Source organism: Mobula birostris, chromosome 4 (genome assembly GCF_030028105.1).
Source record: "Mobula birostris isolate sMobBir1 chromosome 4, sMobBir1.hap1, whole genome shotgun sequence".
In the NCBI taxonomy this organism is placed as follows: domain Eukaryota; kingdom Metazoa; phylum Chordata; class Chondrichthyes; order Myliobatiformes; family Myliobatidae; genus Mobula; species Mobula birostris.
In genome coordinates this window covers 144,273,027-144,297,623 of record NC_092373.1, presented here as the reverse complement: position 1 = coordinate 144,297,623, position 24,597 = coordinate 144,273,027, and the positions used below count along the sequence as shown (strand labels likewise).

Here is a 24,597-nt window from a genome sequence, read left to right as displayed (position 1 = left end):
AGGTGAAGACAGATGCAAAATTCTGATTTAATTTGTCCACCTTTTCCTTATCTTCCATTACTACATCTCCACCAGTCTGATAATCTGCTCTCACCTCTCTTTTAATCTCTATATATCTGGAAAAACTTGTATCCTTTTTAATATTATTGACTAACTTACCATCATAATTAATCTTTTCTCTCCTTATGGCTTTTTAGTTGCCTTCTGCTGGTTTCTAAAAGGTTCTGAATCATTTTTGCTGTATTATATGCCCTCTTTTTGTTTTTTATGTTTTTTTTACTGCCATGGTCAGCCATGGCTGTGTCATCCTGCCTTTAGAAAACTACTTTTTCTTTGGGATGTATCTATCCTGTGCCTTTCGAATTGCGCCCAGAAATTCAAGCCATTGGCATCATCCTTGCTAGTGCCCCCTTCCATTCAACTTTGCCCAGCTCCTCCCTCATTCATTTTGTAGAGATTCCACAAATTCTATCTCTTGGGATCCAGCTCCAACCTAATTTTCCCAATCTACCTCCATATTGGAATCCTCCATGACTATCATGATATTGCCCTTTTGACATGCGTTTTCTCGCTCCCATTACTGGCTACTGTTCGGAGGCCCATGCAGTATATAACTTCCATCAGGGGCTTTTTATCTGGCAGTTTCTAAACTGTACCCACAAAGATTCTACATCTTCTGATCCTATGTCATCTCTTTCTAAGGATTTGATTTCATTTTTACCAACAGAGCCATCCCACCCCCTCTGCCTTCCTAACTGTCCTTTTGATACAATGTGTATCCTTGGATGTTACGCTCCCAACTATGATCTTCTTTCAGCCATGACTCAGTGATATCCACAACGTCATACCTACCAATCTCTAACAGATCATCTACCTTATTTCTTATACTGCGTGTATTCAAATATAACACCTTTAGTCCTGTATTGGTCACCCTTTTTGATTTTGATTTTGTCCCCATGTTACATTGCAGCTTATCCCACTGACTGAAATTTTGCCCTGTCATCTGACTGTCTTCCCTGCCAGCCTCACTGCACACTGCTTCTGGTTATATATGAACTGTCCCATGCTTAGCCTTATCACTCTGGTTTCAATTAGTTTAAATCCTCCCAGACAGCTGGATATTGGTCCCCCTCAGGTTCAGATGTAACCCATCTCTTTTGTAAAGGTCATACCTTCTCCAGAAGAGATTCCAGTAACCTATTATCTGAAACTTCACTCCCTGCACCGGTTCCTCAGCCATGCATTCATCTGCCAAATCATCCTATTCTTACCCTCACTGGCACGTAGTACAGGCAGCGATCCAGAGACTACAATCCTGGAGGTCCTGTTTTTCAGCTTTCTACCTAACTCCCTAAATTCTCTCTTCAGGACATCTTCACTTTTACTACCTATGTCATTGGTGCCAATATGTACCAGGACTTCTGGCTGCTCACCCTCGCCCTGTAGAATGCCATGGACCCGATCCGAGACATCCGTGGTCCTGGCACCTGGGAGGCAACATATCATCTGGATATCATTTCCATAGAATCTGCTTTCTGCTCCTCTAACTATGGAATCCCCTATCTCTACTGCAGTCCTCTTCTTCCACTCCCCCGCCATCTTCTCCTCTGAGCCACAGCACCAGATTCAGTGCCGGAAACCTAGTTGTTGTGGCTACCCTCTTGGTAAGTCATTGTCCTCAACAGTATCCAAAGTGGCATACTTATTATTGCAGGGAATGGCTACAGGGTTACTCTGAACTGGTTGCCATTTCCTTTCCCTCCCCTGATGGTCGCCCAGGTACCTGGCTCCTGCAACTTAACGGTGACTGCCTCCCTGTAGCTCCAACCTGTCACCTCCTTAGTTTCCCATATGAGCCGAAGGTCATCGAGCTGTGGCTCCAGTTTTTTAACACGTTCTCTGGGGAGCTGCAGCTCAGTGCACCTGGTCAGGTACAGTTATCCAGGTGTCTGGAGGTGTCCCAGAATTCCCATATCTCACACAAAGGACACAACACAGTCCCTGGAGCCATTCTTGCTACACTAACTATGCACTAACACATGAAGGATGAAGAAGAAATTTACCTCGCCTAAGCCTTTTGAGCCAAATCCTCCCTACTGTAACACTGGTCTACTCACACAATGACCACTCTGCTTGTCCCTACCTTAATTTATTTGCCCTCGCTAATGAATCGTGACCTGATTGGGCCACTGGAAAAAGTTGAAAGCCTGTGAATGCTCCTTTTTGAATCACTCGCCCCGACCTGTGTGTAGCCTCCTCTCTCAATTGAATTGGGTCACTTGAAATACACGTGACATAAAGAGACCTTCCTAGACAAAGATGCTTTGCTGAATGTTGATAAAAGATTGTGAAGGAATATAGTCAGTGGGATTTAGAGTGGTTATTTGAGGAAAGGCTCTGTAGAGAAAACACGGGTGGCGGAATAATAGCGCTGCAATAGTAGGTGATTTTAACTTCCCTGATATTGACTAGACCTGCTTTAGTATGAGATGAAGCAGAATTTGTCCAGGCAAGTTTTCTGAAGGGATTATAGAGATGGCCCTAATAATGAATGAGCTACGCCCAACCTCTTAGGAAGTGAGGTTGGGCAAGTGTTTGAACGTGACTGTGGGGGAGTGCTTTGGAACTAATCCCCATATGTTGAATAGATCAGCAGAAAGCCGTTGATTAGACAATCAAGATTTGAATAGCTCAGACTCAGCAGAAAGCAGCTGATTGGGCAGTCGAGGTCAGGTGACCAAACATTTTGAAAAGCTCAAACAGATAAATAGAGGGATAGCTCAAGCGAAGCGGCCAGTGGAAAGTGGCCAGTGAGTGAGTGGGCCAGTGAAGGAGTGGAGCTTTGAGGCTTTGACTCAAGAGGCTTCAACGAGAAGAGGCGGAGGGCAAGCTAGCTCGCAGTTAGTTTTTACAATGTCTCCTGAGACGGTGATGTGCCTCTCATGTGAGATGTGGCAGTCTTGGGGGAACTCTCCTCTCCCGCAGAGTCACATCTGCCAGAAGTGCATACGGCTGGGCGATCTGAAAGACTGTGTAAGGAATCTGGAGCAGCAGCTGGATGACCTTCGACTCATAAGGGAGAATGAGGCAGTCATAGATGAGAGCTACTGGGAGGTAGTCACACCTAGGCTGTTGGAAGCAGGTCGTTGGGTGACAGTCAGAGGGGGGAAAGCGAAGGTGAGCAGACAGGTAGTACAGAGCACCCCTGTAGCCATTCCCCTGAATAATAAGTTTACCGTCCTGGATACTGTTGGCGGGGACGACCGACCAGGTGTGAGCCACGGTGGCAGGGCCTCCGGCACTGAGTCTGACCCTGTGGTGCAGAAGGGTGGGACAGAGAAGAGGAGAGCTGTCGTCATTGGAGACTCTATAGTCAGGGGAGCAGACAGGAGATTTTGTGGACGTGAGAAGGACACCCGCATGGTTTGTTGCCTCCCAGGTGCCAGGGCCCGGGATGTCTCTGACCGGGTGCACGACATCCTGGTACGAGAGGGAAAGCAACCAGAAGTCGTGATACATGTTGGGACCAACGACATAGGCAGGAAGAAGGATGAGGTCCTGAAGTGTGAGTTTCAGGAATTAGGCAGAAGACTGAAGAACAGGACCTCAAGGGTGATGTTCTCAGGATTGCTGCCAGTGCTACGTGACAGTGGTGGTAAGAATTGGAGGAGATGGCAGTTGAACGCGTGACTGAGGAGTTGGTGTAGGGAGCAGGGTTTTAGATTTTTAGATCATTGGGATCTCTTCTGGGGAAGGTGGGACCTGTACAGACTGGATGGGTTGCACCTGAATTCGAGGGGGAGCAATATCCTTGCAGGTAGGTTTGCTAGCATGGTTCGAGAGGGTTTAAACTAATTTGCGAGGGGGATGGGACCCAAAGCGATAGAGCAGTGAAAGAAGTGCATGGAGTAAAGCCAGATCTAACATACAGAGAGGCTTTGAGGAAAGAGAAGCATAGACAGTAAGGTAGAAGGGCTGAAATGTGTGTACCTCAATGCAAGAAGCATCAGGAACAAAGGTGATGAACTGAGAGCTTGGATACATACATGGAATTATGATGTAGTGGCTATTACAGAGACTTGGCTGGCACCAGGGCAGGAATGGATTCTCAATATTCCTGGATTTCAGTGCTTTAAAAGGGATAGAGAGGGCGGAAAAAGGGGAGGAGGGGTGGCATTACTGGTCAGGGATACTATTACAGCTACAGAAAGGTTGGGTAATGTAGCAGGATCCTCTTTTGAGTCAATATGGGTGGAAGTCAGGAACAGGAAGGGAGCAGTTACTCTACTGGGGGTATTCTATAGGCCCCTGGTAGCAGCAGAGATACAGAGGAGCAGATTGGGAGGCAGATTTTGGAAAGGTGCAAAAATAACAGGGTTGTTATCATGGGTGACTTTAACTTCCCTAATATTGATTGGCACCTGATTAGTTCCAAGGGTTTTGACAGGGCAGAGTTTGTTAAGTGTGTCCAGGATGGATTCCTGTCACAGTACGTGGACAGGCTGACCAGGGGGAATGCCATACTAGATCTAGTACTAGGTAATGAACCGGGTCAGGTCACAGATCTCTCAGTGGGTGAGCATCTGGGGGACAGTGACCACCACTCCCTGCCCTTTATAATTATCACGGAAAAGGGTAGAATCAAAGAGGACAGGAAAATTTTTAATTGGGGAAAGGCAAATTATGAGGCTATAAGGCTAGAACTTGTGGGTGTGAATTGGGACGATGTTTTTGCAGGGAAATGTGCTTTGGACATATGGTCGATGTTTAGAGATCTCTTGCGGGATGTAAGGGATAAATTTGTCCCGGTGAGGAAGATAAAGAATGGTAGGGTGAAGGAACCATGGGTGACAAGTGAGCTGGAAAATCTAGTCAGGTGGAAGAAGGCAGCATACATGAGGTTTAGGAAGCAAGGATCAGATGGGTCTATTGAGGAATATAGGGAAGCAAGAAAGGAGCTTAAGAAGGGGCTGAGAAGAGCAAGAAGGGGGCATGAGAAGGCCTTGGCGAGTAGGGTAAAGGAAAACCCCAAGGCATTCTTCAATTATGTGAAGAAAAAAAGGATGACAGGAGTGGAGGTAGGACTGATTAGAGATAAAGGTGGGAAGATGTGCCTGGAGGCTGTGGAAGTGAGCGAGGTCCTCAATGAATACTTCTCTTCGGTATTCACCAATGAGAGGGAACTTGATGATGGTGAGGACAATATGAGTGAGGTTGATGTTCTGGAGCATGTTGATATTAAGCGAGTGGAGGTTTTGGAGTTGTTAAAATACATTAGGACAGATAAGTCCCCGGGGCCTGACGGAATATTCCCCAGGCTGCTCCACGAGGCGAGACAAGAGATTGCTGAGCCTCTGGCTAGGATCTTTATGTCCTCGTTGTCCACGGGAATGGTACCGGAGGATTGGAGGGAGGCGAATGTTATTCACTTGTTCAAAAAAGGTAGTAGGGATAGTCCGGGTAATTATAGACCAGTGAGCCTTACGTCTGTGGTGGGAAAGCTGTTGGAAAAGATTCTTAGAGATAGGATCTCTGGGCATTTAGAGAATCATGGTCTGATCAGGGACAGTCAGCATGGCTTTGTGAAGGGAAGATCGTGTCTAACAAGCCTGATAGAGTTCTTTGAGGAGGTGACCAGGCATATAGATGAGGGTAGTGCAGTGGATGTGGTCTATATGGATTTTAGTAAGCCATTTGACAAGGTTCCACACGGTAGGCTTATTCAGAAAGTTAGAAGGCATGGGATCCAGGGAAGTCTGACCAGGTGGATTCAGAATTGGCTTGCCTGCAGAAGGCAGAGGGTGGTGGTGGAGGGAGTACATTCAGATTGGAGGATTGTGACTAGTGGTGTCCCACAAGGATCTGTTCTGGGACCTCTACTTTTTGACCTGGATGTGGGGGTAGAAGGGTGGGTTGGCAAGTTTGCAGATGACACAAAGGTTGGTGGTGTTGTAGATAGTGTAGAAGATTGTCAAAGATTGCAGAGAGACATTGATAGGATGCAGAAGTGGGCTGAGAAGTGGCAGATGGAGTTCAACCTGGAGAAGTGTGAGGTGGTACACTTTGGAAGGACAAACTCCAAGGCAGAGTACAAAGTAAATGGCAGGATATTTGGTAGTGTGGAGGAGCAGAGGGATCTCGGGGTACATGTCCACAGATCCCTGAAAGTTGCCTCACAGGTGGATAGGGTAGTTAAGAAAGCTTATGGGGTGTTAGCTTTCATAAGTCGAGAGATAGAGTTTAAGAGTCACGATGTAATGATGCAGCTCTATAAAACTCTGGTTAGGCCACACTTGGAGTACTGTGTCCAGTTCTGGTCACCTCAGTATAGGAAGGATGTGGAAGCATTGGAAAGGGTACAGAGGAGATTTACCAGAATGCTGCCTGGTTTAGAAAGTATGCATTATGATCAGAGATTAAGGGAGCCAGGGCTTTACTCTTTGGAGAGAAGGAGGATGAGAGGAGACATGATAGAGGTGTACAAGATAATAAGAGGAATAGATAGAGTGGATAGCCAGCGCCTCTTCCCCAGGGCACCACTGCTCAATACAAGCGACATGGCTTTAAGGTAAGGGGTAGGAAGTTCAAGGGGGATATTACAGGAAGGTTTTTTACTCAGAGAGTGGTTGGTGCGTGGAATGCACTGCCTGAGTCAGTGGTGGAGGCAGATACACTCGTGAAGTTTAAGAGACTACTAGACAGGTATATGGAGGAATCTAAGGTGGGGGCTTATATGGGAGGCAGGGTTTGAGGGTCGGCACAACATTGTGGGCCGAAGGGCCTGTACTGTGCTGTACTATTCTATGTTCTATGTTTCTATATTCCAGTAGTTTTAAGATGTCATACAAAAAGTTTATAACTGATATTTGTCGAAGGAAAAAAAAGGGTAGGCTAATATCAATGGCATAAGATTTTAAAAACTCACAGAAGTTGGCTGTTTGCTTGTAAAGGAATATTGGACAGGTCCTGACCGGGTGTATCTTACTGTGTCATGGGAAGCAAGGTAGGAGGTTGCATGGGTCATGTAGAAATTTTTGTATTTTTGTTAGCCACAGGTGAGGTACAGAACATTGGAGAATAACTAATGTGCCTTTATTTAAGAAGGGCAGCTGGGACAATTCTGTAAACTACAGGCCAGTTGAGCTTTGCATCAGTGGTGGGAAAGTTGTTGAAAGGGGTTCTAAGGGACAGGATTTTCTTGCACTTGGAAAGACAAGGACTGCTTAGGGATAATGAGCATAGTTTTGTGTGTGGAAACCTGGGTCTCTCAATTTTTATTGAGTTTTTTTGAAAAAGCTGACAAGTAGATATTGTTTGCATGGATTTTAATAACACCTTTGATGAAGTCTCATATGGTAGACTCGTCTAGAAGGTTGAACCCCTGGCATTCAGGGTAAGGTGGCAAATTAGATACATACACGAGGAAATCTGCAGGTGCTGGAAATTCAAGCAACACACATCAAAGTTGCTGGTGAACGCAGCAGGCCAGGCAGCATCTCTAGGAAGAGGCACAGTCGACGTTTCGGGCTGAGACCCTTCATCAGGGAATTAGATACATAATTGGCTTGATTGTAGGAAGCTGAGTGTGGTAGTAGATGGCTGTTTTTCAGATAATGGGCCTATCACAAGAATGGTCATTTAGTGTTTTAGCTGAGAATGTATGTGGCATGATTAGCACATTTGCAGATGATGACAAAATTGGTGGTACGGTGGATGCAACGAAGGTTGTCTGAAGTTACAACAGAATATAGGTCAATTGGGAAAGTCAGCAAAGAAATGGCTGGATGGAAGTTAATTTGGACAAATGTGCAGTGATGCACTTTGTGAAGTCAGACCAGGGCAGGACATGTACAGAGGATTTCAGTATACTGGGGCGTATTGTTAAACTGTGATGTTGGGATACAAGGGCATACAAGTATTAAGATTAGTTGGTATCTGGAATGAGTTGCCGGGGAGGCAGTCCTCTACTTTTAGACACCTCCACTATGGGAAGTAGCCACGGCTATCTGCCCTCTCAATTCGTTTTGTTGTTTTATTTAAGGAGAGTCTGGGCAATTGGTTGAATGAGCATGGCATAGAGAGATTTGGAATTAATGCAGGCAAGTGGGATTACTACAGAGGAGCATAATGGTCAGCACAGATGTGGTGAGCTGAAGATCCCAACATTATGCTGTTCTATGCTGTGACACTGGGAACTTGTCTGTACTGATTGTACATCTCTAAGCTTAGTACCACAGTCACTTACATAGAATACAGAACAGGAATAGGCCCTTCAGCTCACAATTTGTTATATTGATATATATTATTTTGTATATATCAAGATTATTTATTTGAAATTAAGGTTTAGCTCACCTTCTGCTTTAGGATCTCCCATAATACAAATTTCCCTTTTATAAGTATTTGTGTATGTAATTTTAAAATCACAGTTGTAGTCTATTATATTAGTTTTCGAAAGCGGAAAAAAGTCCATGAATTGCTTCTAATTGTTGAGCTTTGTTGTACTGTGTTCTGAGGGAACCACAATTCCTTTATACATCAACTTTTGCTTTATAAAAAGTTCCACCTCAACCTTTAATCACAGCCTGGTAAGTACTGAAGAGATAGTAATGATCATGCTTGATAAGCTTTAAAATTTGGAGTAAAATTTTATTCAATAACATTGGCACCCCAGTTCATTCACCACTTCCCTCCCCTACCACAGTGAACCCCCAAGCTCAGAATCGGAATCAGATTTGTATGTGATGTGAAATTTGTTGTTTTGCAGCAGCAGTACAGTACAGCAGTAACCAATTTCCCTGGGGATCAATAAAGTATGACTACTACTACTACTACTAATACAGTTGCTATAAATTAATAAATTACAGAATAAATGAATAGTGCCAAGAGCAAAGGAATAATGAAGTGGTATTCATGGACAGTTCAGAAACCTAATAATGGAGGAGAAGCTGTTTCTAAGTCATTGAGTGTGTTTCTTCAGGTTCCTGTAACTCCTATATGGTGGTGAGGAGAATAAGAGATGACCTGGGTGATGATGGTCCTCCAAGGTGAGGAGGGTTGTTTCCATAACGGAGCCGAGTCTATAGCCCTCTGCAGCCTCTTGCAATCTTGTTCATTGAAGGACCCATACCAGAATGTGATGTGCCCAGTCAGATTGCTCTCCACTGAACATCCATAGCTAAAAATCCTTCCTGAGATTTCACTCAGCCAGAAACTTTCCTCCATTCAGCAGTCCACATCTGCTGTGAGCGTGGTGGGGTTTGCAAGAAGTGCAGCCCATGTGCTGATGCATTGTTTCCAGCTCTCAGGATCTCAGTGGGTGACCAACTGGATCTAATTATGGGCAATCATAAGGTCAATGCAGCCACCTTTTGGAATCAAAACAAGATTAAAGACTAGGAGTTATAGCAACCAGCCACCAGATCTGGCATCCCACCCTGATTAGTCGTGTTTGATGGGGAATGGTAACTAATCAATATATAATAAAACGTCTCAAAATGAACTTTCCTGGCTCTTAACACCTGGCTGTTATCAATTGAAGAATACTGGAATTTATCTTTTTGCAGGATAAGATTAAGTAGTAGCTGTATATTATTGAGAGATCCAAGTTATGGTTAACCTATAACTTACAATCTATCTAACTGAAATTGGAGAGAGAATTGATCTTTCGACATTCCTCATGCTTGCCCTCACTTTGAATGCCAGTTAGCTCTACCACAGCAGAATTAAATTGGGGATTTCTCGATATTATATTAAGCACAAAAGCCTACAAAACTGGATGTCTACAATAGTGTTCAAACAGGCAATTTCAGCTTGTTCACATATTACTAAGATGCTAATATTATACTGTCTGAATCTAGATCTAAAGGTAAGGGGTATAGAATATTTTCCTTAATAATTTATACTTAAACTTATTTTATATTATTTCATATAATTTCACTCTATAATGCTGAAGAAAAAAAAACTAAGCTGAAGAAGTTTGATGTCTAAGATCAGTATCCCAGATCAGTATCAAGTGAATTCTTTTATCTGCTTTTTCCAGTTTGATTTTAAACTAGAGATTCAGATCTGGCCAGACTGAATGATGTTCTGTAATTTATCAGTTGGTTCAAAATGAATGAGAATGCTTTATTAGTATCATGCTTTATTAATAATTGAAATTCAGTACTTCCATTGTAGCTGTTTCATAACCTTAATAGTGAGGTGGCACGTTGAGTATGGAACCAATGTCCCATTATAAATTCTTAAACACTAGGATCTTTTCCAGTTCATTAGTTGGAACATGCAGTTTCTTAAATGACATGCAAGTAATGAAGAACTCTCTAAAAGATTCAGAATTACCCAAATATATCTAATCTTTTTTTTTCCTCCCCTATAGGATGACTGTTTGGAAACCGCATTCAAATGCTTCATTTCAGAATTGGAGGTTATAGACTATGAATACAAACTTGACTGTCCTGAAATAGCCACATTATGGATCATATTTAGAAACGCCAAAGAATATAATAAACGTGCTGAGGTAAATTCTTAATTCGTATTAGCTTTACAAAATGTGAGGTGTTTTAGAGATGTAGAGAAGAAGAAGAAAGGAAAGGCTTGAACTTTGCCATTTATCTGCTGGATGGATTTTTCCCAGCTGCCAAAAATGGAAAATAATTAACTTTTTCGCCTCAGCTGTCGCTGAAAACAAATAAGATTTATACCAACTACAAGATGATCCATTTTGTGCAAGTTTACTGAGCTGTCCAATTTCTTCTCCTATTATGTACCCAGAGTGATGTTGCCCCATAATAATTAGTGAGGAGCAGAGGGGATTCTGTTTGTCGTCTGTGACAAAACCACATACTGGCTCTTTAATTATCATTATCCTATGTGCTGCATGTAGAAGAAATGTGCCATTTTTCGAAAGCAGTTTATTTTCAAAGTGGGACCAGTCGCACAGGCATGCTTGCACCAAATGTCACTTCTAGTTTTGATAAACTTGAAGCCAATCATTGGTCCCAAGAAGAATTCAAGTGTCTCTTTTCCTCTATAATGATGTCTTGTGTGAAATCACGTGCTGAAAATCATAGCTGATTCCAGCTGTTATTGGCCTACCAATAAATTAAATGATTCATATTTATTTCAATATCAGAAAAAATGCACGCATCAAGTTCTGACATGGGAGGTTCGTCAAGAAGGTTCAGTCGCTCGGTGTTCAGGATAAGGTAGTAAGTTAGATTAGACTTTGGCCTTGTGGGAGAAGCTAGAGGGTGGTATTAGATGGTTGTCTGTCTGACTGTAGTCCTGTGACTAGTGGTGTGTCTCAGGGATCAGTGCTGTCTCCTTTGTTGTTTACCTTCTTTATCGACGATCTGGATAATAATATAGTAAACTGAATCAGCAAATTTGCAGATGACACCAAGCTTGGGGGCATTGTGGACAGCAAAGCTAGAAGCAGGATCTAGACCAGCTGGAAAAATGGGTTGGAAAATGGCAGATGGAATTTAATGCAGACAAATGTGAGGTGTTGCACTTTGGGAGGACAAACCAGGGTAGGACTTACACAGTGAAAGGTAGGGCACTGAAGAGTGCAGAAGACAGAGGGACTTCCTTCAAATTCCTTGAAAGTGGCATCACAGGTAAATTGGGCCTTATAGAAAGCTTTTGGCACATTGGTGTTCAACAAAATATCCCAACGCCTGTAGTCAGTACTTACTTTTATGAAGTTGTATAAGACATTAATGAGACCTAATTTGAAGTATTGTGTGCAGTTCTGATCACCTACCTACAGGCAAATTATCAATTAGATTGAAAGACGGTAGATAAAATTTACTAGGATGTTGCCAGGACTTGAGAACCTGAGTTGTAAGGAAAGGTTGAATAGGTTAGGACTTTATTCTCTAGAGTGTAGAAGAATTAATGGAGATTTGATAGATTTGAGGGGTATTGATAAGGAAAATGTAAGCAGGCTTTTTCCACTGAGGTTGGGTAAAACAAGAATTAGAGGTAATGGGTTAAGAATGAATGATGATTTAAGGAGAATGTGAGGGGGAACTTCTTCACTAAGAGGGTGGTGAAGAATGTGGAATAAGCTGCCAGTGGAAGTGGTTCAATTTCAACATTTAAGAGAAATTTGGATAGGTACATGGATGGTAGGGGTATGGAGGGCTTATGGTCTGGGTGCAGGTCAATAGGACTAGGCAGATTAACAGTTCAGCATAGACTAGAAGGGCCAAAGGGTTTAATTCTGTTCTGCAATGTTCTATCACCCTAAAATAGGGGATTGTTCAACATGTGAGGCATGAGAAAATACGTTGTGTAAGGTGTATATCATCTGGACAGATAATGGCGTTTCTGATAGTTTTACCCTTAATATTTTAACTTCTGGATGGATGGAACTACAACTAGATGGCCGCGGGTTAAAGGTGAAAGGAGAAATGTTTATGGGGAGCATGAGGGGAAAATTCTTCAACCAGAGGGTTATGAGAGCGTGAAACTGGTGCTTGCAAGCTTGATTAAATACAGATGCAAAAATTCCATTTAAGATCTCCCTCATCACTTTCGGTCTTCAAGCATGAATTACCATTCTGATCTTCCAGGGGATCAATTTTGCCTCTTGCAGTCCTTTTGCTCTTAACATATCTGTAGAATCTCTTGGGAATCTAAGTCACCATGTCTGCTAGGCCAACCTTGTGCCTTCTGTTAGCCCTCCTGATTTATTTCTTAAGTGTTCTCTTGCATTTCTTATACTCCATAAGTACCTGATTTTTTCCTACCTGCCCATACCTGCTATGCACCTCCATTTTTTTTCTCTAACAAGGGCCTCAATATCTTTGGAAAACCAAGGTTCCCTACACCTGTAATCTTTTCCTTTTATTCATACAGACACATACAAGCTTTGTACTTTCAACATTTTGCCTTTCAAGACCTCCCACTATCAAGTACAGCTTTGCTAGAAGATGACCTGTTCCAATCCACACCTGCCAGATCCTTTGTAATACCATCACAATTCTCCTACACAAACTTTTGTCACCTGTCCTATCTCATTCCCTTGTAGCAAATCAAGTAACACACACTCTCTTGTTGAGACTTTTATGTACTGATTAAGAAACCTTTACTGAACACACTTGACAAACTCAATCCCATCCAGTCCTTTTACAGTATAGGAGTCCCAGTCAATATATAAAAAGTTAAAATCACCTACTATAACAACCTTAAGTTTCTTGCAACAGTCTGCGATCTCTTTACAATATTTTTTGCGCTAAATCCCACAGGCTATTTGGTGGTCTATAATATAGCCCCATTAGCGAGTCCATACCTTTCCTATTCCTCAGTTCCACCCATAAAGCCTCACTATAAGAGTTATCCAGTTAGTCCTGACTGAGCACTGCAGTGACATTTTCCCGGACTAGTAACACCAACCCTCTTCCTTTAATCCCTCCTGTTCTGCTGCATCTACAACAATGGAACTGTAGAATATTGAGTGGCTAGTTCTGCCCCTCCTGCAACCAAGTCTCACCAGTGGATATAGTAACATAATTCTACATGTTGATTCAAGCCCTGAGCTTATCTGCCTTTTCTACAATATTTGGTGCATTGAAATATATGCAGCTCAGGATATCAGTCGCACCATGCTGAACCTTTTCATTCCTGACTTTATCTGAGGTCTTAACAACATCCGTCTCCAGAACCTCTCCACTATCTATTCCAGCAGTCTGGTTCCCAACCCCCTGCAATAGTGTAAACCCTCCCCCTCCCTCCCAAGCCGCAATAGCGAACTTTCCCACAAGGTACAAACAATCTCTTCTGTACAGGGCCCAGCTTCCCTGGAAGAGAGCCCAATGAAAAAAAAACCTGAAACCCTCCTTTCTACACCAACTGCTTAGCCATGTGTTAAACTTTAAAGTCTTCCTAGTTCTGGCCTCACTAGCACGTGGCATGGGTAGCAACCCTGAGATCACAACCCTGGAGGTCCTGTCCTTTAACTTAGCACCTAACTCCCTGAAATCCTTTTGAAGAACCCTGTCTCTCTTCCTACCTATGTCATTGGCACCCACATGGACCACAACCTCTGGCTGCTTACTCTCCCACATAAGAATGCTGAGGATGTGATCTGAGATGTCCCAGATCCTGGGACTCAGAGGCAACAGGCCATTTAGGAATCTCATTCTTGTCCACAGGACAACCTCCTGTTCTTCAGCTAACAAATCCCCTGTCACCACAGTTTGCCTCTTCTTCCCCCTCCCTTTCTGAGTCAGATGGTACCAGAAACTTAACCGCTGTGACTCTGTGCTAGGTTCCCCCCCCCCCGCCCCCACCAACGGTATCCAAGCTGTGGTATACTTCTTGTTGAGGGGGATGTCCACAGGGATGCTCTGTACTGGCTACTTAACCTGTTTCCTATTCCTGACTGTCACCCAATATCCTGTGTCCTGCACCATGGGAGTAACTACCTCAATACATATATGTCCTACATATCACCCTCTCAGCCTCCGAAATGATCTGGAGTTCATCCAGTTCCAGCTCCAACTCCTTAAGACAGATTGTTAGAAGCAGCAGGTAGGTACACTTCTTGCAGGTGAAATCGTCAAGGCCACTGGAGGTCTCCCACCTTCCCACATCCTGCAAGATGTGCATCCCACTATTCTGCCCTGCATCTCTACTGTTCTTACTGTGCAAATATAAAGAAGGAAAACAATAAAAAAACTGGGGGGAAATCTACCCACAACTTTTTCACTTTCTCTCACTCAATACTCTCTTCGCTGAAGCCTCAAAGAGGTAACGCCTTGGAATCCCCACTCTAACACTGTCCACTCCAACAATGACCACTCCAAGAATGACCACTCCAGCAATGGCCACTATGCTTGCCGCTGCCTCATTTTAATTTGTTCTTGCCAATCAATTCCAATCACGGATTGGAAACACCAAAACTGCTGTGAACTGATGCCTTAGGTCAAACATGAGAAAATCTGCAGATGCTGGAAACCCAAAGCAACACACACAAAATACTGGAGGAATTCAGCAGGCCAGGCAGCATCCATGAAAAGAATAGATAACGTTTCAGGTCACGACCCTTCATCAGGACTGGAACAACAGAGAGTGTGAAGGTGTGTGTTGGTTGGGTGTTTGGTGTGTGAGGGTGTGTGTAGGTTGGGTGTTTGGTGTGTGAGGGTGTGTGTAGGTTGGGTGTTTGGTGTGTGAGGGTGTGTGTAGCTTGGGTGTTTGGTGTGTGAGGTTGTGTGCAGGTTGGGTGTTTGGTGTGTGAGGTTGTGTGCAGGTTGGGTTTTTGGTGTATGAGGGTGTGTGTAGGTTGGGTGTTTGGTGTGTGAGGTTGTGTGTAGGTTTCGTGTTTGGTGTGTGAGGGTGTGTGTAGGTTGGGTGTTTGGTGTGTGAGGTTGTGTGCAGGTTGGGTGTTTGGTGTGTGAGGGTGTGTGTAGGTTGGGTGTTTGGTGTGTGAGGGTGTGTGTAGGTTGGGTGTTTGGTGTGTGAGGGTGTGTGCAGGTTGGGTGTTTGGTGTGTGAGGGTGTGTGTAGGCTGGGTGTTTGGTGTGTGTGGGTTGGGTGTTTGGTGTGTGAGGGTGTGTGTAGGTTGGGTGTTTGGTGTGTGAGGGTGTGTATAGGTTTCATGTTTGGTGTGTGAGGGTGTGTGTGGGTTGGGTGTTTGGTGTGTGGGGGTGTGTGTAGGTTTTGTGTTTGGTGTGTGAGGGTGTGTGTAGGTTGGGTGTTTGGTGTGTGAGGGTGTGTGTAGGTTGGGTGTTTGGTGTTTGAGGGTGTGTGTAGGTTGGGTGTTTGGTGTGTGAGGGTGTGTGTAAGTTGCGTGTTTGGTGTGTGAGGGCGTGTGCAGGTTGGGTATTTGGTGTGTGAGGGTGTGTGTAGGTTGGGTGTTTGATGTGTGAGGTTGTGTGCAGGTTGGGTGTTTGGTGTGTGAGGGTGTGTGTAGGTTGGGTGTTTGGTGTGTGAGGGTGTGTGTGGGTTGGGTGTTTGGTGTGTGAGGTTGTGAGCAGGTTGGGTTTTTGGTGTATGAGGGTGTGTGTAGGTTGGGTGTTTGGTGTGTGAGGTTGTGTGCAGGTTGGGTGTTTGGTGTGTGAGGTTGTGTGCAGGTTGGGTTTTTGGTGTATGAGGGTGTGTGTAGGTTGGGTGTTTGGTGTGTGAGGTTGTGTGTAGGTTTCGTGTTTGGTGTGTGAGGGTGTGTGTAGGTTGGGTGTTTGGTGTGTGAGGTTGTGTGCAGGTTGGGTGTTTGGTGTGTGAGGGTGTGTGTAGGTTTTGTGTTTGGTGTGTGAGGGTGTGTGTAGGTTGGGTGTTTGGTGTGTGAGGGTGTGTGTAGGTTGGGTGTTTGGTGTGTGAGGGTGTGTGCAGGTTGGGTGTTTGGTGTGTGAGGGTGTGTGTAGGCTGGGTGTTTGGTGTGTGTGGGTTGGGTGTTTGGTGTGTGAGGGTGTGTGTAGGTTGGGTGTTTGGTGTGTGAGGGTGTGTATAGGTTTCATGTTTGGTGTGTGAGGGTGTGTGTGGGTTGGGTGTTTGGTGTGTGAGGGTGTGTGTAGGTTGGGTGTTTGGTGTGTGGGGGTGTGTGTAGGTTTTGTGTTTGGTGTGTGAGGGTGTGTGTAGGTTGGGTGTTTGGTGTGTGAGGGTGTGTGTAGGTTGGGTGTTTGGTGTTTGAGGGTGTGTGTAGGTTGGGTGTTTGGTGTGTGAGGGTGTGTGTAAGTTGCGTGTTTGGTGTGTGAGGGCGTGTGCAGGTTGGGTATTTGGTGTGTGAGGGTGTGTGTAGGTTGGGTGTTTGGTGTGTGAGGGTGTGTGCGGGTTGGGTGTTTGGTGTGTGAAGGTGTGTGTAGGTTGGGTGTTTGGTGTGTGGGGGTGTGTGTAGGTTTTGTGTTTGGTGTGTGAGGGTGTGTGTAGGTTGGGTGTTTGGTGTGTGAGGGTGTGTGTAGGTTGGGTGTTTGGTGTTTGAGGGTGTGTGTAGGTTGGGTGTTTGGTGTGTGAGGGTGTGTGTAAGTTGCGTGTTTGGTGTGTGAGGGCGTGTGCAGGTTGGGTATTTGGTGTGTGAGGGTGTGTGTAGGTTGGGTGTTTGGTGTGTGAGGGTGTGTGTAGGTTGGGTGTTTGGTGTGTGAGGTTGTGTGTAGGTTTCGTGTTTGGTGTGTGAGGGTGTGTGTAGGTTGGGTGTTTGGTGTGTGAGGGTGTGTGTAGGTTGGGTGTTTGGTGTGTGAGGGTGTGTGTAGGTTGGGTGTTTGGTGTGTGAGGGTGTGTGTATGTTTCGTGTTTGGTGTGTGAGGGTGTGTGCAGGTTGGGTGTTTGGTGTGTGAGGTTGTGTGCAGGTTGGGTTTTTCGTGTGTGAGGGTGTGTGTAGGTTGTGTGTTTGGTGTGTGAGGGTGTGTGCAGGCTGGGTGTTTGGTGTGTGAGGGTGTGTGTAGGTTGGGTGTTTGTTGTGTCGGTGTGTGTAGGTTTCGTGTTTGGTGTGTGAGGGTGTGTGTAGGTTGGGTGTTTGGTGTGTGAGGGTGTGTGTAGGTTGGGTGTTTGGTGTGTGAGGGTGTTTGTAGGTTTCATGTTTGGTGTGTGAGGGTGTGTGCAGGTTGGGTGTTTGGTGTGTGAGGTTGTGTGCAGGTTGGGTTTTTGGTGTGTGAGGGTGTGTGTAGGTTGCGTGTTTGGTGTGTGAGGGTGTATGTAGGCTGGGTGTTTGGTGTGTGAGGGTGTGTGTAGGTTGGGTGTTTGGTGTGTGAGGGTGTGTGTAGGTTGGGTGTTTGGTGTGTGAGGGTGTGTGTAGGTTGGGTGTTTGGTGTGTGAGGGTGTGTGTAGGTTGGAAGTTTGGTGTGTGAGGGTGTGTGTAGGTTTCGTGTTTGGTGTGTGAGGTTGTGTGCAGGTTGGGTGTTTGGTGTGTGAGGGTGTGTGTAGGTTGGGTGTTTGATGTGTGAGGGTGTGTGTAGGTTGGGTGTTTGGTGTGTGAGGGTGTGTATAGGTTGGGTGTTTGGTGTGTGAGGGTGTGTGTAGGTTTCGTGTTTGGTGTGTGAGGGTGTGTGTAGGTTGGGTGTTTGGTGTGTGAGGGTGTGTGTAGGTTTCATGTTTGGTGTGTGAGGGTGTGTGTAGGCTGGGTGTTTGGTGTGTGATGGTGTGTGTAGGTTGGGTGTTTGGTGTGTGAGGGTGTGTGTAGGTTTCGTGTTTGGTGTGTGAGGGTGTGTGTAGGTTGGGTGTTTGGTGTGTGAGGGTGTGTGTAGGTTTCGTGTTTGGTGTGTGAGGGTGTGTGTAGGTTGGGTGTTTGGTGTGTGAGGGTGTGTGTAGGTTGGGTGTTTGGTGTGTGAGGGTGTGTGTAGGTTGGAAGTTTGGTGTGTGAGAGTGTGTGTAGGTTGGGTGTTTGGTGTGTGAGGGTGTGTGTAGGTTGGAAGTTTGGTGTGTGAGGGTGTGTGTAGGTTTCGTGTTTGGTGTGTGAGGTTGTGTGCAGGTTGGGTGTTTGGTGTGTGAGGGTGTGTGTAGGTTGGGTGTTTGATGTGTGAGGGTGTGTGTAGGTTGGGTGTTTGGTGTGTGAGGGTGTGTGTAGGTTGGGTGTTTGGTGTGTGAGGGTGTGTGTAGGTTTCGTGTTTGGTGTGTGAGGGTGTGTGTAGGTTGGGTGTTTGGTGTGTGAAGGTGTGTGTAGGTTTCGTGTTTGGTGTGTGAGGGTGTGTGTAGGCTGGGTGTTTGGTGTGTGATGGTGTGTGTAGGTTGGGTGTTTGGTGTGTGAGGGTGTGTGTAGGTTTCGTGTTTGGTGTGTGAGGGTGTGTGTAGGTTGGGTGTTTGGTGTGTGAAGGTGTGTGTAGGTTTCGTGTTTGGTGTGTGAGGGTGTGTGTAGGTTGGGTGTTTGGTGTGTGAGGGTGTGTGTAGGTTGGGTGGCGTGTGAGGGTGTGTGTAGGTTTCGTGTTTGGTGTGTGAGGGTGTGTGTAGGTTGGGTGTTTGGTGTGTGAGGGTGTGTGTAGGTTGGGTGTTTGGTGTGTGAGGGTGTGTGTAGGTTTCGTGTTTGGTGTGTGAGGGTGTGTGTAGGTCGGGTGTTTGGTGTGTGAGGGTGTGTGTAGGTTGGGTGGTGTGTGAGGGTGTGTGTAGGTTTCGTGTTTGGTGTGTGAGGGTGTGTGTAGGTTGGGTGTTTGGTGTGTGAGGGTGTGTGTAGGTTAGGTGTTTGGTGTGTGAGGGTGTGTGTAGGTTGGGTGTTTGGTGTGTGAGGGTGTGTGTAGGTTGGGTGTTTGGTGTGTGAGGGTGTGTGTAGGTTGGGTGTTTGGTGTGTGAGTGTGTGTGTAGGTTGTGTGTTTGGTGTGTGAGAGTGTGTGTAGGTTGGGTGTTTGGTGTGTGAGGGTGTGTGTAGGTTTCGTGTTTGATGTGTGAGGGTGTGTGTAGGTTGGGTGTTTGGTGTGTGAGGGTGTGTGTAGGTTTCGTGTTTTGTGTGTGAGGGTGTGTGTAGGCTGGGTGTTTGGTGTGTGAGGGTGTGTGTTGGTTGGGTGTTTGGTGTGTGAGGGTGTGTGTAGGTTGGATGTTTGGTGTGTGAGGGTGTGTGTAGGTTTCGTGTTTGGTGTGTGAGGGTGTGTGTAGGTTGGGTGTTTGGTGTGTGAGGGTGTGTGTAGGTTTCGTGTTTGGTGTGTGAGGGTGTGTGTAGGTTGGGTGTTTGGTGTGTGAGGGTGTGTGTAGGTTGGGTGTTTGGTGTGTGAGGGTGTGTGTAGGTTTCGTGTTTGGTGTGTGAGGTTGTGTGCAGGTTGGGTTTTTGGTGTGTGAGGTTGTGTGCAGGTTGGGTGTTTGGTGTGTGAGGGTGTGTGCAGGTTGGGTGTTTGGTGTGTGAGGGTGTGTGTAGGTTGTGTGTTTGGTGTGTGAGGGTGTGTGTAGGTTGGGTGTTTGGTGTGTGAGGGTGTGTGTAGGTTGGGTGTTTGGTGTGTGAGGGTGTGTCCAGGTTGGGTGTTTGGTGTGTGAGGGTGTGTGCGGGTTGGGTGTTTGGTGTGTGAGGTTGTGTGCAGGTTGGGTTTTTGGTGTGTGAGGGTGTGTGTAGGTTGGGTGTTTGGTGTGTGAGGGTGTGTGTAGCTTTCGTGTTTGGTGTGTGAGGGTGTGTGTAGGTTGGGTGTTTGGTGTGTGAGGGTGTGTGCAGGTTGGGTGTTTGGTGTGTGAGGGTGTGTGTAGGTTGTGTGGTGTGTGAGGGTGTGTGTAGGTTGGGTGTTTGGTGTGTGAGGGTGTGTGTAGGTTGTGTGTTTGGTGTGTGAGGGTGTGTGTAGGTTGGGTGTTTGGTGTGTGTGGGTGTGTGTAGGTTGTGTGTTTGGTGTGTGAGGGTGTGTGTAGGTTGTGTGTTTGGTGTGTGAGGGTGTGTGTAGGTTGGGTGTTTGGTGTGTGAGGGTGTGTGTAGGTTGGGTGTTTGGTGTGTGAGGGTGTGTGTAGGTTTCGTGTTTGGTGTGTGAGGTTGTGTGCAGGTTGGGTTTTTGGTGTGTGAGGGTGTGTGTAGGTTTCGTGTTTGGTGTGTGAGGGTGTGTGTGGGTTGGGTGTTTGGTGTGTGAGGTTGTGTGCGGGTTGAGTGTTTGGTGTGTGAGGGTGTGTGTAGGTTGGGTGTTTGGTGTGTGAGGGTGTGTGCAGGTTGGGTGTTTGGTGTGTGAGGTTGTGTGCAGGTTGTGTGTTTGTAAACCTGTGACGTATGTTCTACTGTCTGTTTTCACTCCCCAGCTGCTCCCAGTCACTCTGCAGCTTCTGCCCATGGTTACCCTGCTTTTAGCTCGTCAGAGATATCCTCCACCCCCACTCCCCTCTGCAGTTTCACAAGCACAATTTGCGATTTACCTGCTTCTCCGTTTTGATAATTGCTTTGTTATTCTCACTTGTACTGAGGAACGGTGAGGAGTTTTATTTTGTGTGCTGTCCTGACAAGTCATTCCTACATCAGCACATCAGGGCAGTGCAACTGGGATGCAGAATGTATAACAGTGTTAGACTTACAGGGAAAATAGGTAAACAATCAGGGCCACAAAGTGCTCGTTGGAAGATCAGGAATTTATCTTCCTCCTACAAGAGCTCCCGCAGATGCTGTCTGACCTGCTGGGTGTTTCCATCATTTCCAGATTACTTTTCCAATCTCCACTCCCTCACTCTGTGCCAAACACTTCAGTGTAACAACAATATAATGTAAAAGCTAGGATATTGTTTTAGAGCTGGACAAAACACTGGTCAGACTGCACTTGAATCACTGTGTAAAGCTTCTCCCTAAGATTGGTGAATCTGTGGAATTCTCTACCCAATGAAGCAATGCAGGCTATCTCAGTAGATATATTTAAGACAAGGTTGGATAGATTTTTGCATAGTGGTGGAATTAAGGGTTGTGGGGAAAAGGCAGGTAGGTGGAGATGAGTCCATGGTCAGATCAGCCATGATCTTATTGAATGGTGGAGCAGGCTCGATGGGCCAGATGGCCGACTCCTGCTTCTATTTCTTTGGTTCTTGTGTTCTAAGTCAGAGTATTTCTTTGGTTCTTGTGTTCTAAGTCAGAGTAAGAAGGTTGGGGGGTGGTAGAGGAAGAAGTACAAGGTGGCAGGTGATGGGTGAGACCAGGCGACGGGTAGAGGGTGAAGTAGAGAGCTGGGAATTTGTATTCCTTACATACTCAATCGATGAAGCTGAGTGGGCTGCGTCTTCTTCATGCTTTGGATGGTAGCTGCTCATCTTTCTTACAATGTAGCAACTAGAACCGCACTCAATACTCATCACATAGAATCGTTGTATCAACTTAATTTTTTTCATCCTGCTGTATTTTTCAGTTCTGGACCTGGTGAGGTAATAATAAAGTTACATCCAAGCTTTTGGTTATTTATGACCAACCACAGCTTGGCCATTAGCGTGTTAAACTTGTGGAAGAGGACATTTTCCTCTGCGTGAAAGAAATAAGTGGGATTAACTCAGACATGAGGAAATCTGCAGATGCTGGAAATTCAAGCAACACACACAAAAAGTGCTGGTGAACGCAGCACCTATAGAGTCTCGGCCCGAAACGTCGACTGTACCTCTTCCTATGGATGCTGCCTGGCCTGCTGCGTTCACCAGCAATTTTTGTGTGTGTTAAGTGGGATTAACTGTTTGAATAATTTGCTGAATTTACTTGTGCTACTCATCTACAGTTGAAGTGGCTGCAGATAAATCTTTCCAACAGCTACTTGTAAATGAGATCATGTCAGAGCTTAAACCATGAAAAAGCAGCTGCCACTGTGACTAGAGTTGCCACCATACACCTTCTTTGCGTTCTCCAGGGAATCTTCCTTTGTTAGTTTTACTTGGGTTGATTTCATTATGAAAAAGCACCTTCTTCAATTTTTTTCATGTGTTGCATCTTTTTTAATGTTATTGATCCATTCTTGCTTCAGATTTGTCCTTCAATTTTCAATGCTGTTTATCCAGCCACAAAGTGACTGTCATCTACATTTAAAGTGCTATCTCTGAAGCTTTCCAAAAACAATATAGCCTTACAGAAATTGAAACAGCTATTTATATATTCCATTGAACATATTTGATACACCCAACCGTATTCCATATGTTCAGTGAAACCTGATTCCATGGCACCAGCAACCAAAATACTTGTATTCCAACTAACTAATGTTAAAAATCTAAGATGAAAAAATATGCAGTTTATCCCGAATGGATTGCATTAGGCAGGAGCAGAGGCTGTTCGTTGACATTGAGGTCATCTCTCTTTTTTGACACCAAAGTAGTGATTTACAAAGGCAAGTAGAAAACTGAAGTTTGTGTTATTGACAGAGGTGCAATGCCAACTTATGGCAGGCCAAAATAAATGGGAAGTAGTGTAATTCTCTTTTGCTGGTGACCTTTGGTCAAGGTTGGTGCTAATGTTTTATTTTCTTCCTTGTCTCGATTTGTTTTGTCAGTCTGTGTGTTAGATAGATAGATATACTTTATTGATCCCGAGGGAAATTGGGTTTCGTTACCGCCGCACCAACCAAGAATAGAGTGTAAATATAGCAATACAAAAACCCTCAACAATCAAACAACAAAATGCAAACTATGCCAGATGGAAAATAAGTCCAGGACCAGTCTATTGGCTCAGGGTGTCTGACCCTCCACGGGAGGAGCTGCAAGTTGAATGGCCACAGGCAGGAACGACCTCCCGTGCCGCCCAGTGTTGTATCTCGGTGGAATATGACCAAGGTCCAACAGTTCAATATCCGCTCTACAAACATGTTCCTCGATTGTAATGTGACCCGGATTGCACTATCCATTCTTGGAAAGTAATCCTGATATCTTGCATTTGGTTTATTTGCTTTTCTTGGAAAATATGGTTGACATTTAATATTCATTTAAGAGCTGCGACAATGTGCCATCGTAATCTTGTGTTCTTATCCAATATTAGGGCTGTACAACATGTGAGGAATTTCAAGAAAAAAGTGTAACAGAATTTCTAAAAGCCTTTGAAGATCTTGTACGAAGGAAGTTGAAGAAAGAACAGTAACTCTATTTAGCATGTAAATAGTGAATTGTGAATATTATCTGTAAATAATTGTAAATACTGTAGTCATAAATATTGAATTTTATATTTAACTTAATGTCAATCTTCTGACTAAATGTACAAAATTTAATGTGAATAATGCTTATTTTTATAAGAATTAATCAATTTTGTTTTCATTTTATTCAATTCACTATTTCATAAGCAATGAAGTTAGTAATTTGAGCAATGCAAAGGAAATTTGAGTTAGATTCTATGTCCACATCTTTAAAAAACCCTTTCATCACAGCTGTGCTATATTGATATTCTAGCCTCGGTGAATAGTTAGGTAGCAGTTACTACAAGTCCAGTATTTTTTTATTCATGTAATTTAGAAAAGTATTTTATATGCACTTAATTTTAAAACTGATGCAAAATGGTTCAAGGTTAAGTATACACAGGCTTCAGTAGTTCCTCAGATCCCAAGAGGAATGGATACAGTACAGAAGGATAATATTAATGACAATTTACCTGGGTGACCAATATAGTATGAGCAGCTTTTAACACTCTTAGCCCAAAGACTAATTTTACTTTTGGTTTAAGTCTTATTGTGTGGGCATGTCATTCATTTATTCTGAAAGGGGAACAATTGAAAGAGCTAAGATGATGCCTCTGATTTAAACAGGTCAATAATAAGCATGAAAGCTATGGTTTTCAAATCATAGTGCTGATGTAAACCCATTCATTTCAAAAGGTCATGGATGACAAAGGCAGTTGTTTTTTATTGCTTCAAATGTAACCATGAAATTGAGAATAATATTTGTATCATTCTTCAAAATTTTTTATGCTGTGTCATAATAAAATTTCTGGAAATTATGTTTCATTGAAAATTATTTTACAAGTGTGCTCTTCAGAAATGACGGTAACTGGGAACATTTGGATTAATCAAATAAGATAAACAGGTATTAAACAGGAAATTAGAAATGTGTGCAATAAAGGAACAGCAGTTATAATGGGTGACTTCAATCTACATGTAGATTGGGTGAACCAAATTGGTAAAGGTGCTGAGGAAGAGGATTTCTTGGAATGTATGCGGGATGGTTTTTTGAACCAACATGTCGAGGAACCGACTAGAGAGCAGGCTATTCTGGACTGGGTTTTGAGCAATGAGGAAGGGTTAATTAGCAATCTTGTCGTGAGAGGCCCCTTGGGTAAGAG

At 44.5% G+C, this 24,597-nt stretch overlaps 1 protein-coding gene across 5 annotated transcripts in view; it reads left to right on the top strand.

The window, feature by feature from the left end:
* Positions 1-24,243, top strand: part of il2 (interleukin 2) — a 108,075-nt gene extending 83,832 nt beyond the window's left edge. For all 5 annotated transcript variants that reach the window (XM_072254740.1, XM_072254741.1, XM_072254743.1 and 2 more), the window contains 2 exons: positions 10,376-10,516; positions 23,308-24,243. In XM_072254740.1, the coding sequence (XP_072110841.1) occupies positions 10,376-10,516; positions 23,308-23,406 (240 nt within the window). In that variant the 3' untranslated portion in view covers positions 23,407-24,243. The remainder of the gene's footprint in view (positions 1-10,375; positions 10,517-23,307) is intronic.
* The last annotated feature ends 354 nt before the right edge of the window (positions 24,244-24,597 follow it).